Source organism: Chelonoidis abingdonii, chromosome 10 (genome assembly GCF_003597395.2).
Source record: "Chelonoidis abingdonii isolate Lonesome George chromosome 10, CheloAbing_2.0, whole genome shotgun sequence".
NCBI classification, from domain to species: Eukaryota; Metazoa; Chordata; order Testudines; family Testudinidae; genus Chelonoidis; species Chelonoidis abingdonii.
Genome location: NC_133778.1, coordinates 41714734 through 41739387, shown reverse-complemented (window position 1 = coordinate 41739387; position 24654 = coordinate 41714734). Strand labels below are relative to the sequence as shown.

The following is a 24654-nucleotide window of genomic DNA, read 5'->3' as shown; positions in this document are numbered from 1 at the left end:
CGGCGCAGCCGTAGCGGCTCCGGCGTCCCGGTGCTCACCATGGCGGGGGCCGGTGCGAGCAGCCGGGAGAAGCGGGCCACGGCGGCGCGGCTGAAGGCGGCCCTGAGCGGCCGGGCGGGAGAGCGGGGCGGCGGCGGAGCTGCAGGCGTTGCTGGAGCGGGCGCTGGCCCCGGCCCCGGGCGGCGGGGAGGCGGTGGCCGAGGCGCTGGAGTGGTGCCGCTGCCTGCTGTCCGGCGGGGAGCCCTGGGAGGGCTTCGTGCAGGCGGTGCGGGCCTACGACCCGGCCACGCTCTGCGGCCTGGTGTGGACGGCCAACTTCGTGGCCTATCGCTGCCGGACGTGCGGCATCTCGCCCTGCATGAGCCTGTGCGCCGAGTGCTTCCACCAGGGCGAGCACGCCGGGCACGACTACAACATGTTCCGGAGCCAGGCGGGGGGCGCCTGCGACTGCGGCGACGGCAACGTCATGCGAGAGGCCGGGTGAGCGCCGGGAGGGGAGTGGGCCGGGGGGCGATGGGGCCTGGGGCTGCGGGCTGGCACCTGCAATTGCCGCCCTAGCGGGTGGGCCTAGGCCTGCAAGTGAGTCGGTAGCCGGCTGGAGAGAGTGAGTCGCTTTCTGGGGGAGGGTCGGGCTGGTGCAGTGATGTGCTGCTAGTACTTAAACAGAGGGCTCACGCAGAAATGCCAGCTGTTAGCTTGGAAGGGGCTCTGTAACCAAGAGTTCAGCCTGCAAAACCTATATTGCTGATGATGGGATGGGGCATGAGAAGAAAAGAACCCCGCTTGACTCTCCCATCAATAATGGGCTGATAATGTTATTAAAAATGCACCTTTTTACTTGTACACAGAGAACATGTGACATAGAATCATAGATACACAATAAGCACGGGACCCACAAAGCCAGTTTTGTGGTTACTTTCCTGGCACTCCCTATCTCCCTGGGCATGAGAGAGGATTTTGTTTTAAAGGGGAATACAGATTGATACTTTCTCACAGTTCTCTGGCCTCCCCTTTGCGGCACAGTTGTACAAACCCACTGCTTTCTGGTCTTGTTCAGGTGTGACTGGCACTGTACATGGAAATTAGTAATAAATCTGATAATACACAAAAAGAAGTAAATGCAGCTCCATGTTAGCTGTGTGTGTTGAACAGACTGAAACAAGACAAAAAAAGTCAAAATATTTTGTCATTAGGTATGATGAGTGTCATGGTGTAAAACCCCACTCTGAACCTTAGAGTCCAAAAGATGGGGTACCAGCATGAATCCCCCTAAGCTTAATTACTAGCTTAGATCTTGTAGTGCTGCCACCAGCCAGGACTTGGAGTGCTTGGTACACTCTGGTCCCCCCAAAACCTTCCCTGGGGACCCTCAAGACCCAAACCCCTTGAGTCTCACAACAAAGGGAATAAGCCATTCCCCTCCCTCCTTCCCTTTTTTTTAGATCCTCCCCTCCCTGGTTACACTAGGAGATCCTTGTGATTCAAACTCCTTGAATCTTTAAAACAGGGAGGAATGTTACGTTCTCCCCTCCTCTTTTCCCCTGACCCAGAGGCAATACAGATTCAAGCTCCGTGAATCTAAAACAAAGAGGAAATTTACCTTCCTCCCCCCTCCCTTCTCCCACCAATTCCCTGGTGAGTACAGACTCAGTTCCTTTGAGCCTTAACAAGGGGGAAAAATCAAATCAGGTCTTTAAAAAAGAAAAGCTTTTAATAAAAGAAATAAGTAAAAATTATCTCTGTAAATCAAGATGGAATATTACAGAGTCTTTCAGCTTATAGACACTAGAGAGAATCCTCCCCCCAGCATACATACACATTAAAAACCTTCCAGCCAAATACACGTTTGCAAATAAAGAAAACAATCAAAAGACTAAAATTGCCTTTTTCCTGATACTTACTAAAATTAGAACAGAAGAGATTTTTTCAGAAAGACTGGAGGAATCTGCTTACATGTCTGGTCCCTCTCAGAACCCAGAGAGAACACCCAAAGAAAACACACACACACACAGACTTCTCTCTACCGAGATTTTAAAGTATCTTGTCTCCTGATTGGTCCTCTGGTCAGGTGTTCTAGGTTCACTGTTTGTAACCCTTTATAGGTAAAAGAGACATTAACCCTTAACCATCTGTTTATGACAATGAGATATACTGAGATCAGCTAAGAGTGCCATTTTGACATACTTTATTTTGAGATTCTTACCCTTCAGTCTGAATGCTGTTCATAACTTTTAAATCCCAGAGTCACTACCCTTATGTGAATGGTGTGTGATTCACAGAACTAGGCCAGGCTCCAACAAAAGTGAGTGGACCATCAAGGATCCTTCTTACTTTACTTAATGTAATCCCAGTTATAGTGTTGACCAGGCCTAGGTATACAATTATAAAAAGGGGAACGAGGAGGTATGGCTTGTCAGAAAAGAGAGCAGTCAGCCAAGTAGTAGTCAAACAATGGCTAATTTGTAGGTATGTCTTGATTATTGAGGAGATGAAAAAGATGGTAGTGGGGAAAGCATAATTACAAGAAAAAAGTAAACAGCGGTAATGCTGCTTTGGTTACTTAAATACAGAATGTGTACTGGCTGACTTCCAAAAGAACACCAGTTGTTTAACCACATTACTCAGAGTAAATACTAGATAGATAGTATTAGATAATGTTATCAAAAGAGTCATCCAATCCCTTTCAACAAAATTTTCAGACAGGGCATCTGACAGTAACTTATAGGAATGCAGGAATGTTGTAGCCACTCTCAAATGAACTCAGTGGTTTTGTCTTCTATCATTTTTCTGTGCGTCACCCTAAGGTGAACATGTTGCACAAAGTGATCACTGCCTCGTCCTTACATGAAACCTGCACAACGCCTTTAAAAGGAAAGCGTGGGAACTTAAATTCCTAACTCTGCTAGACACCAAAAATCATGGACTTGATAAAGAGAATAGATTTATGGTTCATTAACAGTCTGTAACTCACTAACCCTTCTTTTTCCTATGACTGTAGAGGTGTTAACTGCCTACTTCACCTTGAATGGTCTCTTGCAACATATGTTAACTCCTTACAGTTCCATCTTGAATTTTAGCTGTGACACTCTGAGTACCTTTCCCAGACCTGAAGAAAAGCTCTGAATAAGCCCAGAAACATGTCTCTTTCACCAACAGAAGTTGATCCAATAAAAGATATTACCTTACCCTCATTGTCTCAGGAGTGTAAGGAAACATTAAAACTTTCCCTTTCTCTGTTTTACATCTTTATTCCTTTTTATTTAAATAAATCCATCTAATTCGGTGGATAGCCTGTGGGCCACATGTTGCCCATCAGGGTAATCTGCTGGCAGGCTGAGAGACAGTTTGTTTACATTGACAGTGTGCAGGTGCGGCCCCCCCGCAGCTCTCAGGGGCCATGATTTGTCGCTTCTGGCCAACGGGAGCAGTGAGAAGCGGCACAGGCTTCAGAGATGTGCTGGCCACCACTTTTCACAGCTCCCATTGGCCAGGAATGATGAACTGGAGCCGCGGGGGACTGTGCCTCAGCATCAGCAAAATGTCTTGCGGCCCGCAATCAGATTACCCTGATGGACTGCAGGTTGCCCACCAATGATCTAACTCATTCTGTTCCTCTATTTCCTTTCTTTCTGCATTCCTCTTTAGGGTATTCTCTTATCCTTGCCTTTTTCTGTTTTGTTTGATTTATTTATTTATTTATTAAAGTTGTCTCCTTGTCTCATTCTTTTCCTATAATAATCTCCATTCACCAGCTCTATCTACAACTTTACTCAATATTCTCTGGCTCTCTTATTTCTCTTTTGCTGCTCTGCTAGCCTGTCTTTTTCACTCCCACATTTTTTCCCCTTCTCCTGTGTTCTGTGAACCCCTCCCCCTCTTCAGTTCCCCTTAGTTGGATGGGAAGTCTCTCTCTCTCTTCCTCGTCTTGCCTTGCTCTTAATTGGAGTATTAAAACCATGAGGTCAGTGGTCCAGCTGTTTTCTTGAGGCAGTCAGCTATCTCTACTGTTGGTGTCTCCAGTCTTCCTCTTCTGAGACACTAAAGTGAGAGCACAATAGCTCCCTTTGGTAATGGGAGGCCAGAGAACGAGAAGGATTGTTGATTGGTGTGCCATTCGAGTCATTTGTGACAGACACAGGGCAGGAATTTAGTGGGACATGGCCAAATTGAAAAACACATTTTGAAAATAGTTTAAAAGCAGTTTTTGGATCAGTAACTTATCCCAAATTTCAGTTTTCATAATCAGTTTCCTATTTTAAAACTACTTCTCAACTGTGGGGAAATTGGTTTTACAAAGAAGAAACAAAATTGTTGTTAAATCCCCAAATTAAACACATTAAAAAAATAACATTTCTCACCTGAAGCAAAGACTCTCCAACAACCACACAACAAAAACACTAACCCAGGAACCTATCCTTGCAACAAAGCCTGTTGCCAACTCTGCCTGCATATCTATTCAGGGGATACCATCATAGGACCTAATCACATCAGCCACGCCATCAGGGACTTGTTCACCTGCACATCTATCAATGTGATCTATGCCATCATGTGCCAGCAGTGCCCCTCTGCCATGTACATTGGCCAAACTGGACAATCTCTACGTAAAAGAATAAATGGACACAAATCATATGTCAAGAATTATAACATTCAAAAACCAGTTGGAGAACACTTCAGTCTCCCTGGCCACTCGATTACAGACCTAAAAGTCGCAATATTACAACAAAAAACCTTCAGAAACAGACTCCAACGAGACACTGTTGAATTGGAATTAATTTGCAAATTGGACACCATCAAATTAGGCTTGAATAAAGACTGAGAGTGGATGGGCCATTACAGAAAGTAAAACTATTTTCCCCATGTTTATTTCTCCTCCTCCACCCCCAGTTCCTTACATCTCCTTGTCAATTGCTGGAAATGGGCCATTTTCATTACCACTACAAAGAGTTCTTTTTCTCTCCTGCTGATAATGGCTCACCTTAACTGATCACTCTCCTTATAGTGTGTATGGTCACACCCATTGTTTCATGTTCTGTGTGTGTGTAAATGTATGTGTATATATATATATCGTCCTACTGTATTTTCCACTATATGCATCCGATGCTCAAATAAATGTGTTAGTCTCTCAGATGACACAAGTACTCCATTTCTCACCTAGTTTTTAAGTTATAGTGATCTAAGGTGTTACCTTTTTATTAGTTGATAGAAATAATAAAATTTAAACAAATGGGAGGGGGAAAGATGGATTGAACTATCACTGGTGGAGTACGAATAGGAACTATAGACAGTTGTTGTGTGGGGCAGATCCCATTCAAAGGGTATGGTCATTCCAGATAAAGCAATATAGGAGAACCTCAAAGTTACGAACACCAAAGTTATGAACTGACCAGTCAACCACGCACCTCATTTGGAACGGGAAGTACACAATCAGACAACAGCAGAGATACACTCACACTAAAGCAAATACAGCACAGAACTGTGTTAAAGGTAAACTGCTAAAAAAAATAAAAATAAAGGCAAAGCAGCATTTTTCTTCTCCATTGTAAAGTTTCAAAGCTGTACTAAGTCAATATTCAGTCATAAACTTTTGAAAGAACAACCATAACATTTTGTTCAGAGTTATAAAAAACCTTCATTCCTGAGGTGTTCGTAACTCTGAGATTCTACTTTATTTGTTTTGATGTTTTTTCTTAAAAAGTAGAACAATAATACTATGAAGGTGATCTTTTCACTTTGCTAATAAATGTGTTACAAAGTGCATTTGGTACTTAGAGGTTGCCTGGTCTAAATATAAAATTTAATATCATAAATATAGCATTTCCTGTTTAACTAAAGATATGATGTTAAGCTGATGCAATTTGGTGTACAGGGAAAAGCTAAACCTAAGTAAGACAGGTTTAAACTAATATCACAGTGTCCACATACTAAATTCCCCCAGTTGAGCTGAATTGGTTTAACATAGCACTTTTAGTAAATTTGGTGCAATTTTGTGTGTAGATTAGGTTGTCGATACGTAAGAAGTGCTGACGTGCAAAGCTAAGATAGCAGCTTTTAACACTTGGATTCATGCAATAGAAGTGTGGTTTCTAGCCTGACATAAGGTCACTGCAGCCTAGGCATCTATTAATAGCTGAGAGATTCAAATGTGGAACCTGCTTACAAACTTTGTCTGCCATCTGCTTTGCGCAGATAAAATTTTATAGTTACTATCCATGAAAGACACAAGTATTGGTATTATGTTCCTCAGTGTTTGTGATTTGATCGCCTGTGTTCTGAACTTTTACTCAAGACATATTGACTTAGAAGAAGGCTTTCTAATGCAGTCTTAGCTAAGTACACGATTTGTTTACTGTAGTACAAATCTGTCTAGTTCACCATGTAGTGCACTATCTCTTTAAAAGGGTTAATGAAAACCCAAAGATAAGAGACTGTGATGTGGTAAGGATGTATAAGTGCTTCAGTAAAGCTAGTATTTAAGATTGTAATCTATTTCTGGCAGCTACTACAATATACAATTTTATGTTAGATGTCTGTAAATGAGGAAGTTTGCATCTAGCATGACATTTAGGTGCTGGTGTGTGTGTCAAGTAGCTTGCTGAGTTTTGAGATGTTACAGAAAATGTTAGGTTAAACTTTATAAATTGCTGTACAAACCTTTTCATATCCATGCCACTTTCAGCATTTCTGATCTCCTTTATTACATAATGTTGTCTTAGCCACTGCATTTGTAGTTCTGATAATACATCTTGGATATTAGAAATGATTTATACGAGGGTTTGAAAATTTACTTGGACACCTACTTGTGAGAGGTTTAATCCTGCTATCTAGAGCAAGATTTCCCAAACTTTAAGAGCCAGTGACCTGGTTTCAGACTAAAATGTTTTATGACCCTCTCTTCTAAGATGTTTAACCATGAGTAAGTGAAATTTCATAGCTGTATCAGAAATAACTAATAAGTTTTGAAAAGAAAATTTAATTGGAGTGGTGTCCCTAGCCTCTGTTTGTCAGAGGATGGAGATGGCTGGCAGGAGAGTGATCACTTGATCATTGCCTGTTAGGTTCACTCTCTCTGGGGCACCTGGCATTGACCACTGTCGGTAGACAGATACTGGGTTAGATGGACCTTTGGTCTGACCCGGTACGGCCGTTCTTATGTTCTTAATTATAAAAGGTTTACAAGAATTTACATACACTCCCAACTAAGTGTTATGGATGAGCCTGTCTTTTTGATGAAACTGATTCCTGTGGGACCCACTAGTGTGCGCTTCCAGCTTGATTGTGAACCATGGATAAATACTCTCTGGGGATGGTTTTCCAACCAGTTACGCACCCACCTTATAGTAGCTCCATCTAAGTTGTATTTCCCCTGTTTGTTTATGAGGTCATTCAAGATAGTATCAAAAGCCTTACTCAAGTCAAGATAATACCACATATGCTGCTCCCCCCCACCCCAATCCACAAGACTTGTTACCCTGTCAAAGAAAGCTATTAGGCTGGTTTGACATGATTTGCTCTTGACAAATCCATGCTGTTACTTATCACCTTATTATCTTTTAGGTGTCTGCACTAATTGCTTAATTATTTAGTCCATTATCTTTCCGGGTACTGAAGTTAAGCTGACTGGTTTGTAATTTTACAGGTTGTCCTCATTCCCCTTATTATAGTTGGCACTATATTTGCCCAGTCCTCTGGAATCTCGTCTTCCATTACTTTTTGAATAATTGTGAGTGGTGCAGATATTTCCTCAGTCAGCTCCTTGAGTATTTTAGGATGTATTTCATCAGGCCCTGGTGACTTGAAGACATCTAACTTGTCTAAGGCTGTTTTCTGCACTAGAGTCCTTACAGTGGCACCGTTGTAAGGTTTCCTGTGTAGCTGCTCTTTGCTGATGGGAGAGAGCTCTCCTGTCAGCATAATTAAACCACCCTCAACGAGTGTTGAATTCTTCTCGGGGCACAATATGAATTTTCTATCCATGCGTGACAGGGTAGAAACAGTCATAGGGGAAAAACCCTCTACTTTAGTCTTCTCAAAAGTAATGGGGAAAATTTAGAATAGGTTCAAATTGTTTCAGACTTTGAGGCAAATGAAAAATATAAAAATGGCCACGCTGGGTCAGACCATTGGTCCATCTAGCCCAGTATCTTACCTTCCATCGCTGGCCAATGCCAGATGCATCAGAGGGAATGAACAGAGAAGGCCAATTATGAAGTGATTCATCCACTCCCAGCTTCTGGCAGTTAAATGCTTAGGACATCCAGAGCATGGGGTTGCATCCCTGATCATCTTGGCTAATAATCAGTGATGGACCTTGTGGCACAATGACTCCATATTCTTCATAGAGATATTGCTATGATATGGTTATGGCATAACTATTATTTATTTTATACAAGCTGGGTCATGTGACATATCATTGGAAAGGTTAGGATTTACTGAATATGATTATCCTATATGTATGCATGTATCATTTTTGAATCTGAAGTTAGGAATATTGCCTATGCATCAATTACAAATGTGTTTACAGATGGGGAATACCCACTAGACAGAATGCAATCAGTGTAGATGGATGGTTGGGGAGGGTCATTAGGTCTTTGAAGATGCTAATCTCCCACCAGTGAGCCTTCTTGAGAAGCCTTCCTGGGGATGCTGCAAACAGCCTCTGAGGGCAAGTCTTCACTGGCAGTGTTAAAGCGCTGTTGTGGCAATGCTTTAACGTGGCTTGTGAATCACGGCATAGCGATTAAAAAAAACCACCTTCATGAGGGGAATAGCTACCAGTGACGGTGCACTGTCAACTCTGGCACTTTACAGTGCTGAAACTTGCAGTGCTCAGGGGCGTGTTTTTTCACCGCTGAGCGAGAAAGTTGAAGCGCTGTAAAGTGCCAGTGTAGACAAGCCCTGAGATATGGCTGCAGGGACATGTGACCAAGTCACCTGGTACTGGACTCCATGATAATATTAGTGTTTTTCCACTGACTTGGGGTGGGAATCAAACTGGGAGACAAAGGATTCCCACCATATGAAAAAACTAAGGGAGGGGAGTGACATCATCATGGTTCGTTCTTCACTGACTCCCCGCCCAAGAAAGAAGACTGCTGGAAACACCTGAAAAACAAAAAGACTGAATTTGGGGGAAGGGATGAAACCAGGCTAGAGGGCTGTCTAGCCTGTGAATGGAATATCTGGAGTTTTAAGCTGCAAGCAAGTGGAGCTTGCCTTCAAGACTCTCTGCAAACTGGCTAGAACAACATTTAGGGTGAGAATTTGCAGCTCATGTCTAATTTTGTTAGTATATTAAGCTTGGATTGTGTTTTTATTTTATTTGATAGGTAATCTTCTTTGATCTGTTTGCTATCCCTTATAATCACTTAGATTTTATCTTTTGTAGTTAATAATGTGTAAGAGTATAATGTGTGTAGAAATCATAATGTGGGACAGAAAGCTGTGTATATCCCTCTCCACGTTGAGGGAGAGGGTGAATTTCATGAGCTTACACTGTACAGTTCTCTGTGCCATGCAAGACGGTACATTTTTTGGTTTATGCTCTAGAGGGGTGTGTGCCCTTGAGGACTGGGCAATTCCCATGCAGAGCTGGTTTCAGTGCTGTATTTCTGAAGCCGGGTTGTCCCTACCTTTGTTGTCGTGAAAGTGTAAGACTGGGAATGTGTCTGCAGCTTGTCACACCATTACAGAGTGAAAGGGAGCCCAGGTTGGTGGGTCGGGCTTGGGTGGGTTCAGTGGTACCCCAGTTCCAAGTGGCAGCCTGAAGGGAGGGGGGAACCCATCACAGACCTATCCTCCATGAACTTATCTAATTCTTTTTTGAAACCAAGTATACTTTTGGCCTTCAGAACATCCCCTGGCAATGAGTTCCACAGATTGTGTTATATCAAGTAGTACTCACTTTTGTTTTAAACCTGCTTCTTATTAAGTTCATTGGGTGACTCTTAGTTCTTGTATTATGCAACGGAGTAAATAACAAATCCTTATTCACTTTCTCCACACCATTCATGATTTTGTAGATCTGTATCAGATTCTTTCATTGTCATCTCTTTTCCAAGCTGAACAATCCCAGTTTTTTAAATCTTTCCTCATAATTTTTGTTGCCTTCTCAGTACCTTTTCCAAATCTAATATATTTTTTTGAAATGGGGCGACCAGAAATGGATGCAGTATTTAAGGTGTGGGTGTATCATGGAGTTACATATGGCCATTAAGATATTTACTGTCTTCTTATCTATCCATTTCCTAATGGTTCCTACATTGTTCGCTTTTTTGACTGCTGCTGCACATTGAGTACATGTTTTCAGAGAACTATCCACGAGATAATACTAGTCCTGCCATGAGTGCTGGGAACTGGACTAGGTGATTTCCCTTGGTCTCTTCCAGTCCTATGATTCTGTGGGACTTCCAAGATCTTCTTCTTAAGTGGTGACAGCAAATTTAGACCCCATCATTTTGTATGTATACTTGGGATTATGTTTTCTTGTGTGCATTACTTTGCATTTGTCGACACTGAATATCATCTGCCATTTTGTTGCCCAATTACTCAGTTTTGAGAGATCCCTTTTAACTCTTAGTTCAGTCCACAGCAGACTGCAATCTTGAGTAATTTTATATCATCTGCAAACTTTTCCATCTGACTTTTTGCCCCTTTTCCCAGATAATTTCTGAATATTTTGAGCAGCACTTTTCCCAGTACAGATCTCTGTGGGACACCACTGTTCACCTCTTTCCATTGTGAAAACTGTACATGTATTTTTACTGTTTGTTTCCTGTCTTTTAAGGTGTTATTGATCCATGAGGTGACCTTCCCTCTTATCCCATGACTGCTTACTTTGCTTAAGAGCCTTTGGTGAGGGACCTTCTCAAAGGCTTTCTGAAAGTCCAAGTACACTGTATCTGTTGGCTCACCTTTGTCCATATGCTTGTTGACACACTCAAAGAATTCTAATTGATTGGTGAGGCATAACTTCCCTTTACAAAAGTTGTATTGACTCTTCCCCCAACAAATCCTGTTCATCTACGTGTCTGATAATTCTGTATTTTAATATAGTTTCAATCAATTTGCCAGGTACTGAATTTAGGCATACCTGCCTGTAATTGCCAAGATCACTTCTGAAGCCTTTTTTAAAAATTGGCATCATAATAGTTATCCTTCAGTCATCTGGTACAGAGGCTGATTTAAGTAATAGGTTACTTATCACAGTTAGTAGTTCTGCAATTTCATATATAAGTTTCTTCAGAACTCTTGACTGACAGCTGAGTGTTGCTCTGCTTGATCTCACTCACTCTGGCCCCGGCTTCTCTTGTTGTTGTTGTTGTTCAGTAGACAGGGAACCTGACACTTTTATTTGCTCAGATAGGTCTTTTATTTGTCCCAGGCTTTTGGGCAGTAGAATTTTCCAAATCTGAACCAAATGTCTTAGATAAATGCAAAAATTTGAGAATTCACTGGATGTCCTTTAATGAATTGTCATTACTTTAACATCTCATAAAATACTTGGCTGAGAATTGTTGGCATTTTTTTAGCAAGAATTTTGCTGTGTATGAAACAACGGAGACTACGGCCAGTGTCCTTATCTGTCATTGCCTTGGCAATGTCTAAGGAGATTGCATTACACCACTCCCATTGAAATGAAAACTTTGATCCTCTTAAAATATAAGAATTCTCTTTCTGTGATTCCTGGCATAGCTTTATCAAAGAATAAGCCTTCTTCAATAGAACCATCATAAACATGCTTCACAAATTATAGAAGCTGTGCTCGACGATGCATCAAGCTGAATTTCTAAATGTGCACTTTCCCTGCATTTTGAAAGTAGCTATTCTGACTTCCTCAGTCATGTCACTGATATGTTGCAAAAAGATGTTATTTGTCAAAATCACTGTTTTCAATTTGCTAGCTGATTTAGGCTTTGTAATCCTTGAAACCATGTAATGAACTGGGAAGGACAAGATTTTTTGTAGTGGTGTGCGTTTTTCATGACTGTGCAATTTGTAGAAATACCGTATACCTTATAACATCTTTGAAGGCCATTTATATGTATGTTGTCAGTTTGAATAATCCAAATCATGTTAATTTCATTTTTTTAAGGGTTCGAATCCCGCCTCTCAACCTCCCCTACCCCCAAACAAAACAAAACAAAAAAACCCCTCAGGTTTCATCTTTTGGTGACATGTTTAATTTCTAAATGTTGCAGTGACTTCTAAGGCTTCATTCTTACGGCAGCCAGTGCTTTAGAAAATACTGCCTATTGTGGTTTTGAATCAGCATAAATCTAAGTCATATATTTGTTGTCCTGTTTTTGAGTTTTCTTTGATGGAACAACTTGCCGCTGCCTTTTTGCACAATGATCTGTCTATCTGAATCACTCCTTGGCCAGAACTGAGCTCCAAGAAAGATTGAAGGACTCATGCTGTCTGGTTGTGTGATGCTCAGCAGTACCATCACAGCTGCTATGTCCAGTGTTCTAAAACGGTGACATTTTGGTCATAATCTGTGTACTTGGGTACTTGCAGCTGTACATGTCAGAGTTATGGGCTAACTATACCTTGACCTGTTAGGGTCTTATCACATTCTCCCACTCTCAGACCTCTAGCCATCACTAGGCTCAGGGCGGAATTATCCAGTTCTCCGACTCTCAGAGTAGGCTCTGGGTTGCAGTCTCCTGGGACTAGCCATGATAATCTTAAAGGTCTGCAGCGCTGGGAGTTACAGCTGTCTTCGTACAGCTGTGTAGGGAAAGTGCTGAAGTGTGGCCACACTGACAGCTACCAGCGCTGCAGTATGGCCACATTTGCAGCATTTGCACCGCTGTTGGGAGTGGTGCATTAAGGGCAGCTATCCCACAGAGCACCTCGTCCCATTTTGGTGCTGTGGGTTGTGGGAAGGGGACGGAAGGGTGCGGGTCATTCTGTTTCATGTCCCAATGCCCCGTGATGCATCGCTTTGCATCCCAGCAGTCCGTTTTTCCGTCCACGTTTGGCGCCATTGTGACTCTCCCAGCGGTTTCTGTGCAGCGCAATTTCTGTGGGAAATGGAGCCCAAACTGCTGAGGAGTTTGCTGACGAGTGTCACCAGCACATCACGTTTGGCAGTTGAGCTATTCCTTAAGCTCCAAAGTGATGAGGAGTCCGACGATGATTGCGATTCGCCTGACGCGTACGACACTACATTGCTTGGGGCTTTCACAGAAATGCTCAGCACCGTGGAATACTGCTTTTGGGTTCGGGAAACAAGCACTGAGTGATGGGATCACATTGTCATGGAAGTCTGGGATGACGAGCAGTGGCTGCAGAACTTTGATGAGAAAAGCCACTTTCATGGGACTGTGTGCTGAGCTCGCCCCCACCCTGCGGCACAAGGACAGGAGATTGAGAGCTGCCCTGCTGATGGAGAAGTGGGTGGCTATTGCAGTCTGAAAGCTGGCAACTCCGGACAGCTACCGATCAGTCAGGAACCAGTTTGGAGTGGGAAAATCGACGGTTGGAGTGGTTTTGATGCAAGTTTGCAGGGCCATTTAATCACATCCTGCTAAGAAGAACCATGACTCTGGGGAACATGCAGAACATTGTGGATGGCTTTGTGCAAATGAGTTTCCCTAACTGTCAAGGGGCGATAGATGGGACGCATATTCCTATTCTGGCACCAGCCCACCTAGCATCTGAGTACGTTAATCGGAAAGGGTATTTCTCTATGGTTCTCCAGGCGCTTGTGGATCACCGTCGGCGTTTCATTGACATTAACAAAGGCTGGCCTGGAAAGGTGCATGATGCACGCATCTTTCGGAACACTGGCCTGTTCAGGAAGCTGCAGGCAGGGACTTTTTTCCCCAAACAGGAATATCACAGTAGGGGACATTGAAATGCCCATTGTGATCCTTGGAGACCCGGGTTACCCATTAATACCTTGGCTCATGAAACCATATACAGGGAAACTTGACAGGAGCAAGGACCTGTTCAACTACATGCTGAGCCGGTGCCGAATGACTGTGGAGTGTGCTTTTGGCCGTTGAAAAGGGCGCTGGCGATCTCTGTATGGGAAGCTAGACTTGGGGGAAAGCAGCATCCCTGCAGTTATATCCGCATGCTGTACCCGAAATAATATTTGTGAAGGGAAGGGTGAAACATTCAGTCAGGCATGGACCTCTGAGATTCAGCGCCTGGAGGCTGAATTTGCACAGCCAGAGAGCAGGGCTACTAGAGAGGCTCAGCACAGGGCTTCAAGGATCAGGGATGCCTTGAGGGAGGAATTTGAGGCTGAAAACCAACAGTAATGTTTTGTTGCTTGCCCGAGTTAGTGCTTTTGGTTGCTATATTAGTAGGAATCTGTCTTTCGGAGCTGATTTTCATGCTGTTTCTTTCCTGGGCTTAAGTATCTTTGACTTTCTGCAATAATAAAGACTGTTTTCAAAGCAAATTAATTTATTGCAAAGAATAACTATTGCAGGAAACAACATTTTGGAACCAAGGCAGGGGGTGGGTGGTGACTGTACAGCACAGGTTTGAATATGTCCTATCTGGATGCTGTGCATGACTGCTGCACTCGGATGCCTCGTACTGGTGATGGGGGTTGAGTACAGAGGGTAAGGTGTAGTTCTCAGGCTGGTTGTGGACGTACAGGTGTTGGAGGAGCTTGGGAGAGACCTGGATGTGGGAAGGAGTTTGGACTGACATTGGGCGCAGGAAGGCTTTGGACTGGGGGGGCGGTCATAGTGCTCTCCTGCTGGCTACGAGTGCCTGATAGAGTCCGCTTGCGTCCTCAGGTGCTTATCAGCTGTTGTGCTTTTCTTCCTGGCGCTGTTTCTTGCGGTCCTGCTTTCCTTTCCCTCCGTCTGCAGTTTTTATTCTCTGGCAGAGTGATCCATATGTTTGAGCAGGTTCTCTTGCTCTTTGCGGCTTCTTCGCAGGTTTTGGTCTTTGAGCTGCTGTTACACTGGCAGCTGAATCAAGGTCGCTTTGGGAAAAAAAAGGCACGTTACGAGGCAGATTGTTTATATCTCGAACTTATTCCACATAAGAGTTACCGTCTTCACTTTAGCATTAAATTTCCCATCCAAAGAGAGCGCACTAACCCAGGAGCCGAAATGTGTGATAGGGGGACTGATTGCTTCAGGCTGTGCTGGAGTTTCTGTGCATTGGGAAGCAACAGTTGCGGGGCACCTACATTGAACGCTTCCCAACGTTTTCCACAGATTAATCCTGAAAGCTATCCGCTGCTGCGGGTCACTGGAGAGCGGAGGTCTTCTACAGCATGCGGATTCCGCCCTGGCCCCTATGCAGCTTGCCTGTGTTGCAGCATGGTCCCCCACCCCTCGCGGCACAGTGGCGCTACGCGTTAGCCTGACTGGGACAGGACCCGTGGCTCTCCCTATAACTTGTGCAAGCACATTGCCACGCTCTGGTGAACTTTTGAGAGATTACAGAGGCCGATTCTGCGACGTGACCATATCAATGGGCTATTCACATCTAGGCATGCATGCATGCAGCTCTCCCTCCCTCCTCTCGAACAGTTCCATCCTGATAAGCCGTACCGGAACCCGCTCCTCGCTTGTCCTTCACGTACCGCTGCTGGCTTACTTCCTCCTGGCTTGGAAGAGCTCCTGCTGCATGCCTCTGGGTTCCGGGGTGTCTCCCCCATTCCAGTACCTCACTCTCGTGTTCCTCTCCCCTCTGTCTCCACCCCCCCCCCGCCCGCTCTGAAGTGTCATCGTGTTCCTCGGATTGGCGTGGGGTCACCCCAGTATCGCGTCCAGCTCTTTGTAAAAACGGGTCGTGGGGCAGCACCAGGCAGCGGTTTCCCTCACTGGCTTTGCAGTGCACTCCGCGTCCTTCACTTAATCCTGCACTGCACGCATCCGGTCATGGCCCTTTCTAGCATCGGCCCTTGATATCTCCGCTAACAGCCAGCAGGTACCATAATTTCTATGGCTAGTGCAACAGCTTGCATGCACAGGTCTCCCCAACACTGTGGTCCGCACTTGCCTTGTCATGTCGGGCTCTTGGCGCATGGAGGCATGGTCACCTGGAAAGATTCACTGATTGCACTCTACACCTGGCTGAGCAAACAGGAAGGGGAATTTTAAAATTCCTGCGGCATTTAAAGGGCAGGTCACCTGAGACCAAGGCAGTAGAGTTTGAACTGATGAGCAGAGTGGCTGAGCAGGCATTCTGGGATACCTGTGGAGGCCAATAACAGTGCTTTTGGTGGCCACATTGGTGGAGCAATGCTGCATCACCAGTGTTGCAATCGTTATTCCCCAGGCAAAGGTGGAGTACATGCAGCGCTGTAGCCAGGGAGATACAGTGGTGTATGTGCCTTGCAATTGTGGACGGTGAGTAAGTTGCAGCACTGTAAAGCCACCACCAGCGCTGCAACTCTCCAGTGTAGCCAAGGCCTTAGCAGGTCTGACTTAGGCTCAGACCCTGCAATTTTGTTCCCCTGGGGGAAATGACAGTTGTAAGCAGTGACCAATAATACTTTGCTTGAAGAAAGCTATTTGATTAGAACAAAAGCATTTTAGAGAAAACATCTTAAAAACAATAAAATGTGCTACATGCAAGTATCTTACCAGGTGCTTAACCGTCTTTCATTTGAGGATCCTAGTAGGACTAGCTCTAGATTCTTACTCAGAGCTTCTGTGTCCACTTGTGATCCTGTCAGAGTTCACTGATGGTCCTTGGTGACTCTCCCCCTCCCTCCCATATTTTGTAGACCTCAAGAAACTTTTTAATTCTTTATAGCCCTCTAGCTTCCCACTCTGTCACAACAGTGGTGTCACTTCAGCCTAGGGCCTTGAAGGATGCCGCTGTTTTTCAAGTGTGCGCTTATCTGGGAAACCATTGTGTTGCCTTCCTAAAAAGATCCTACTGAATTTGTACATTATAGGTGTATAATAAACATTGTTACCTCCAATATATAGTAACTTCCTGTTGGAATTAATAATATTTGAAATTATTGATATGGGAAACCACCAAACATAAGTTTAATAATGTATTCCTTTATTAAATCCAAGGGCCAAATTGTATTTATACAAGTGCTCTAAACATGTCTAGCATCCTAAAAGTAAGCACTCACTACATCCAATACAGTAACAAAACATTTATTAGCATTTGATCAAGATACAAGCTAAACCCAGGATACTTAGACCTATATTGATCAGCTCCAACGTGGTCAGGAAGGTAATAGCAATGAACCCTTTAAGAGTTTACTTTTTATACCCTTTAACAAACAAATGATAACATTGCCAATTACTTGAGTTATAAACCAGTTTGAGACAGTATGCTCTTATTTCAGGTCTTAATCCAGATAAGATTTACAACCTCTTTTTTTCCCAGTCTTTCCTCTCCTACTTCTTGCTGACCAAGAGTTTTTTCCATTGCACCTGGATTCAAATAAGCTTTAATGCTAGTGTGTAGGTTGAGAAAGGCCATGTTGGCTCATTTTAAGACAGATTCTCTTTGCTTTATTTAAAACCATCTGCAGTCGCTACTATCAGTCAAAGGCCTTCTTTTTGTAAACTTCCCCTTTATTTCATTAGTTATTCTTTGAACCAGACATCCTCCCTACTTCATTTCGTCTGGCCTTATAACTCATAATTTTCAAGGCCTTTCCTTGCAACACATATAGATAGTAAAAGCTTTTTTATCAGGCATGTTGAGGGGAAGAGAGGGGTACTGGTAAGTGACAAATTCCAGTTAACTAAGAGGGAGGGAGTCTGGGTGCGGGAGGGGGTGCAGAGCTGGGGACTGGGGCTCAGGAGGGGGTGCCAGATCCGGCTGGCGCTCACCTTGGGTGGCTCCCTGCAAGTGGCAACATGTCCCTGCTGCTCCTAGGTGGAGGTGTGGCAGGCAGCTCTGCGTGCTGTTCCCATCTGTCCCAAGCACTGGCTCCGCAGTCCTGAACAGCAGAAATGAAACTTATCACATATGTCAGTTTCATCCCCTTGCTTTTTGAGAGAGCCATGAACAACAGCACAGGTACAGGAGTAGGCATTCTCCAGTCTCAGAAGTCAACATTGCATTGGTTCACAGCTGAGGACTAGAAACTTAACTGTTTTAAAAATGACAGCTTAAATTCTGCAGAAATTGATGTATTATTCTACTCTCTTCTCTAAGGAGGACTTGCTATTTGCCACCAGTGATTGGTCAACGGGCATTATTCAGGCCCATACAAAGCACAGTTAGTATACCATCCTAATTTGCCAATATAACATCTTCCACTTCTGACGTAAAAAGATGTATCTAGTGCTGAAGAAATGAGTAGTTGTCATGAAGTTAATCAGTGAACTGTAAAACATACAAAGACATTTTGAATAGCTGTACAGAGAATGCTTTAGACTAAAAAAAATGGGAAATTCAGTTTACAAGAACTCTCAGGAAGTATTGCAGCAGTTAAGAAATGAAGAAAACTTATGAATTTATTACTTATGTAGGGAAGATGTGCATGAAAAACCAAATTATGTTGTGTAGAAGCTTTTTGAAATTAAATGCTTAAGAGAATTTCATAGTTAGTGCAATATACAAACTCCCTTTTTAAGCTAATACGTAGTTCTTATTTGCAACTTATCATGCTATTCAATACAGAAAGTTCTTTGATTAGTTTCCAGTATAGCATCTTGCTAACAGTGCAATAAACAGGATGGAATTTTGTTATTTACATGGCTTTTTTTTCATTAAAAGGAAGTCAGTTTAAAACATCACACTATTTTACTTTGTTATACACAACACCTAACATTACTAAAACTAAGATAAAATAAATGTTTACTCTGTTTTTCTGTTTCATTTACTCAGTGCTCTTGGCTAGTGCAAATTCAGTTTCAGAGTTGGTTTCCCCCACTTGTTTGTATGGGTCTTTTACGCAGAACATATGAATAATCATTATTTATTTAGATTCTGGTAGTGCTCAAAGGCTGTAAACAGGAACAGGGCCCATTGTGCTAGGTGTTGTACAACACACTGGAAAACATGGTGCTGTTCCTGGCAGGTTTATGATATAATTTGAAACAAGTGTGTGAGACGAACAGTAGGAGGGGAAGGGAAGATGAAGGTAAAATAATAACTAGCCTACTTAACTGCATGATCATATGTCTGGTTTTGTGGAATGAAGTTGAAGCTGGAGACAGTGCAGGCTCTGGTGTGAAGAGGGCTGCAGTGATAAGAATGTCCAGGACTTGTGAAGGTGTGCCCTGGCTAAAAGACCGGATGTCCCGATTTTATAGGGACAGTCCTGATTTTTAGGTCTTTTTCTTATATAGGGCTCCTATTATTCCCACCCCCTGTCCCGGTTTTTCACATTTGCTTTCTGGTCACCCTAGCCCTGGCTGTGGCTGCAGCTCCTGCTGTGTGTACTGGGGAGTTTTAAGACTTGTCTCTAGCAGACTAATAGACAAGTTGGCTTACAAGGCTTCATGATGGACATGTGCTCCCATGGTCCACCTGTGGTGGGGAGAGGCTGGACAGGCCCTGCACTTGCCCTACCTCCTCGCTCTATATATTTTTGCTGCTCTGGCAGTTAGGGGAGCTGGAGTCTTTGAAGCTCCTCCACCAATTGTCCAGAAGAAAATGTAGCGGGAACTGCCTGATTGCAGTGGGGGTAGAGGGGGGATTTGTTGGAACTTTAATGTGATTTGTAAAACTACAACAGTTGTGGAGACTCCGGCAGGTGTCCTGCCTGAAATTGCTTCAGACACTTTATTTATTTAGAAATTGACCAGGGAATTTCAAAGACAGAAAAGGCAGGGTAATGTGAAAGGTTGTGAAATCAAATGATCAAGTCAAGAAATCCTGCAGTTAAGATTTCTGATGAAATGTTAACATTATCATGTTGATGCTACATAGTATCTCTTATTCCTATTTTATTTTTTAAAGATGAACTTGCATATACCATTTGTTATTGCATACCATAAACTGTATGTGCAACATGGCAGAGGGAATGGCAGGGACAAATCTTGATATATTGTGATTATAAATCTGAGAAAACGTAACTAAGGTTGTAGTGACATTTCCATGGTAAACCTCTGTTTTCATTAATTATAACTTTCTCAAAAAGTCTTTCAGCAGAAGCATTACATGCTTGGTCTTAGCTCAAGGATGTTTCTGAAAAAGGTATTCTTTTTCAAGTGATTGCTCATGTGCATTCCAATAGGTGTGTGCTTGCGCTGCATGCACAATTGCTGGAAAGCTTTTTCCCAGCGGTACCCATCAGGTCGGCGGTGGAAAACCCCTGAAGGGGTGCCTTTTTGTCAGTGTCTATATGTCCCTGCCGACCCACCGCCTGCTCAGTTCCTTCTTACCAGAATACTCCGACAGAGGGGAGGCAGGCGGGATTTGGAATGGACGTGAGCAACACATCTCGAAGAACAACAGTTACGAGAGGTAAGTAACCGTGTTTTCTTTGAGTGATTACTCATGTGTATTCCAATAGGTGACTTCCAAGCCGTTACCCGGGGGGAGGGGTGGGAGTTCACCTGATTGCTCAGTGCAGGACTGCCCCGCCAAAAACAGCATCATCCCTCGCCTGCTGGGTGATGGCGTAGTGTGAAGTGAAAGTGTGGACTGAAGATTGTGTTGCCACCTTGTAGATATTCTGGTAGGGACCTGCGCCAGGAATGCTACAGATGCTGCTGGCGCTCTGGTGGAGGGGCTGGAACTTTTAGCCAGGTCATAATAAGTCCTGATACAGGACGTGATCCATGATGAGATGTGATGTGATTGGGAGCCCCCTCTTTCTTTCTGCGATAGCAATAAAGAGCTGTGGTGATTTACAAAATGGCTTTGTACATTCATTGTAAAATGCCAAGACACGTCTCATGTCCAAGGAATGGCTTTCCCTGAGGCGCCGGGGTGTGTAGCCCCAGGGACTTCAGAGTTGTCCATGAGTCCTTCAGACTATGCAGGTGTGTGTCTGTATTTTGAGCAAACAGGCCCTTGCAGTCAAAGGGGAGGTTCTGTGTGGTGTTCCGGACCCCTGGTGGAATACCCGAAACCTGGAGCCATGCACTGCGCCTCATTGCAATGGTGGTGGCCTTGATTCAAGGCGCAGAGTTCGCCACATCCAGTCTGAAGGGTGTGTGAAAAGAATACAAAAATGAACCTCAACAAGTTACTGGTGAAGGGAATAGGTTCAGGGAAGGACAACAGTATTTCCCTTTGTCTTTGGGTTTGTAACTCAAAAAACCAAACCACCCCCCCATCCTCAATTAAATATCTTCAGTTAAATGGGATTTGCACAGCTCTGACTAATGAAATGGCTCTTTCTAACATACTCACATTCACAAATATGATTATCAGAGAATTTATAGTAGTAAAACATTCACAAAGGAAAAATCATGCAGCATAAGAATATAAGAAGTAATACATTTTCCTATCTAAAAAGACATTATTTGTGGTACTAGAGTGTTTTGTAGTAATAGAAACTAGACCTGGAAACGACCTATTAGTTATCTAGTCTCTCAGTCTTCTAGTACAGAATTTTACTTTTCAGTGTGTTTTCTGTTGCCTCACTGTGGTGAAAGATGCCTACAAATAAAGGTAAAATATATATTTTGATATATCGTTTACCTTAGAGGCTGCTACTTCTCTAGTGCCTTGTTACAGCCCTTGAGATGACTAGCTGTAGTATTCTTGTCAATTCCAAATATTGGAACTCTTGGACTAGTGGCACTGTTTTCAGCAGAAGGTCCGGTATTTGGAATATACTCCCTTTCCTAGTGTATCAGATACAGTTTTGATCGTCTTCGGGGTGTTTTGAAATGTGTGACTATTTAGTCAGGCATTTGTTTAACTGATGCTCCAGCCTTGGGGCTCTTACAGTAATATGGCAGAATTGATTATGAAATAGCCTATTCTTCTGTTTTCCCAGTGAATCTGTTGTACATATAACCCACTGATGAGTATTATAGGTCCACCTCTGTGTTAAGTAAAAGAAGATGTGAATAGTTACAGAGCCCTGGGTCTAGCTATAGCAGCTCGTGCTTTTAGTCTTTAGTTTTCTGGTTCAATTTACAGGGTGTTGGCCAAGATACACATTTAAAAAAAAAAAAAAGAATAATCCCGTGACAGGTTAGGAGAGCTGTAAATAGAAAATAAGACCGATATTTCAGGATTTGAAGTACCAGATGGTGGTAGAACAAGCTTTCTGGAACATGGGTAAAAGAAATGTCTGGCAGTCAGCACTATAAACCCAAAGGCTTCTTTACCTTGTTTTATTTTGAAACCAGGCTCATTTGTTTAATTTGCTTTCTAGATTATCTTGGTTTAGATTCAGTCTTGGTCCTGATTTTTAATGACAACAATGGGCTGGACTAGCGGTAACTAAGGACTACTCCTCTCTGGAGCAAGGACCTATTGTGATCTTCACTGTCTGATGATTTCCTGCTGTTATTTAAGATGTTGATTTATAAAGCAGAGTATCAAACACCTGGATTGGGGGCTGGGTCCACCCTGCTTTTTATGTTTATATGCCTATCTGGCATATTTAGACTGCAGAATCTAAGCTTCCTTTTGATAAAAGGGCAAGTTTGTGGCCCTCAGGAATGCAAAGATATCCTTAAAAAAGAGAATTCAGTGTAAACTGGTGTGGTGTGGTCTTAGGGCTTGTATACACTTAAAAGGCTGCAGTAGTGCAGTTGCCCTGATGCAGCTGCACCACCATAATGCTTCAGCGAAGACCCTGGGTTCTCAAACTGGGGGGTCATGATCCCTCAGGGGATCATTGAGGTTATTATGAGGGGATTGCAAGCTATCAGCCTCCACCCCAAACCTCACTTCATCTCCAGCATTTATAATAGTGTTAAATATAAAAAAAAATGTTTTTAATTTAAAAGGGAGTCACACTCAGAGACTCGCTGTGTGGAAGGCATCACCAATACAAAATTTTCAGAACCCCTGGTGAAGATGCTTCCTATGCTGACAGGAGGGCTTCTCCCATTGGCATAAGTAATCCACCTTCCCAGGAGGCGGTAGCTATGTCGATGGGAGGAGTCCTCCTGTTGACATAGGCCACGTTTACACTACGGGATAAAATCGAATTTGCTAAAATCGGTTTTATAAAACTGATATTATAATTTCGATTTCTTGCGGCCACACTAGGCACAGTAATTCGATGTTGTCCGTCCATGCTCCGAGGCTAACATCGATTTCTGAAGCGTTGCATTGTGGGTAGCACTTCCGTAGCTATCCCATAGTTCCCGCAGTCTCCCCCGCCTCTTGGAATTCAGGGTTGAATGTTAATGGTCGCGGGGGGTTCTGGGTAAATGTCGTCAGTCATTCCTTCCTCCGGGAAAACATCACCTGACAATCCTTTCGCGCTCGGCCGTTTTTTTCGCCGCATCTTTCCGTTGTGCGAAGCACTAAATATCTATTGTTCCGCTGGCCTGGTTATCGCAGGGCTTCATTTACCTACTGCGGTAAATAGGCCTACGCATTATCCCGCCCCCCAGGTACCAGTCTCCGCACTTCTTACTGTGAGAGGGTCTGAAATGCCCAATCCCCTACGTATCTCTTCATACCCTAGCCAACGTGGTAACCTCTCCACATAACTTGGTTAACATCGCCCGCACAAGTGCGGGTGTTGGTTCGGATGGAGCATGCTGGTGCTGTTATACGTCCGCATGGATGGAATATTATTCTGGTTTTTTTTTGACTATTGCTATTCATTTGCAATCAGCGTATGCACCGCAAGTGTGTAAAAGACAATTTCGCCTCTTGTTCATAAAACCAAGTCATACCTCTGATTCCGCCCATGACGTATTTTGAGAATTGTGCCGTTGATCCTTCGTACCCCCGGCAGACGCGCATACCACATGGGCACACCATGGCCACCCGCCGTTCAGTCGTTACCTTTTTTTCCGGCGCGGTTATGTGCATGTCTGAGCCTGCCGCGGAGACGATGGAGGAGGCAGAATACGTTAGCGTCTTTTACGTTTCTAGCGAGTGGCAGTTTCACTTGCTTTTGCTGCTCAGAAAGGGTGATAGCAGAGAAGGTGTCGTTACCGGTTTGCCCTTTCTGTATTGTTGTTCTACGTTCGCAGAAATGGCAATGAGCCGATGGCGCGGTTATCTCTTCGCCTCTCTGCTGCTGTCCTTGGTGCTATCATTTCGTGTGAGTGCCCCTGGCGCACTTCGGCTTGGTGGGAGCCGCAACCGCAAAAGCAAAATTGGGGATTGACTCACTGGGATCTGAGCCTCCACTCCCTCCCTGTGCTATTGGTCTTTAACTAAAGAGTTCAGTCGTGCTCTGCGCTAGATAAGGGGCCGCATGGGCAAATTGTATTTGGTATCATGTGTATCACAGCACCCCAGTGGCTGCTCAGTCGTGTCGAGGTATTCACACCGCACTAGAGGGTGGCAGCCACCGGCCTGCAACTACCCCACCCCGTTTGCTTCCCTATAGCTTCAAACACCTTCCTGGGCTCTTCGCGTGGGGCCGAGAGTGTCCCCCCCATAATGTGATCAGAAGTTATTAAAGAATGCTAGGAATAATGAAACAGAGATTTTGTTAGTGAGATAAATATGAGGGGGAGGCAGTCCTCCCGGGCGTATGACCAGTCCAGCGCAGATACAGAATCTTTTTCTGGCTAACAGGATAGGTGCGGGGGCCGTCCCTGAAGCCCCCCTAGGTTTGCCTATGATGAAGGATATGGCCTTATTAGGGTC

The 24654-nt window shown here is 43.8% G+C and overlaps 1 protein-coding gene across 1 annotated transcript in view; it reads left to right on the top strand.

Moving 5' to 3' along the window:
- Positions 1 to 39: 39 nt before the first annotated feature.
- Positions 40 to 24654, top strand: part of UBR3 (ubiquitin protein ligase E3 component n-recognin 3) — a 233207-nt gene continuing 208592 nt past the window's right edge. The window contains 2 exon segments of the mRNA XM_075070130.1: positions 40 to 110; positions 112 to 480. Coding sequence (XP_074926231.1) covers positions 40 to 110; positions 112 to 480 — 440 coding nt within the window.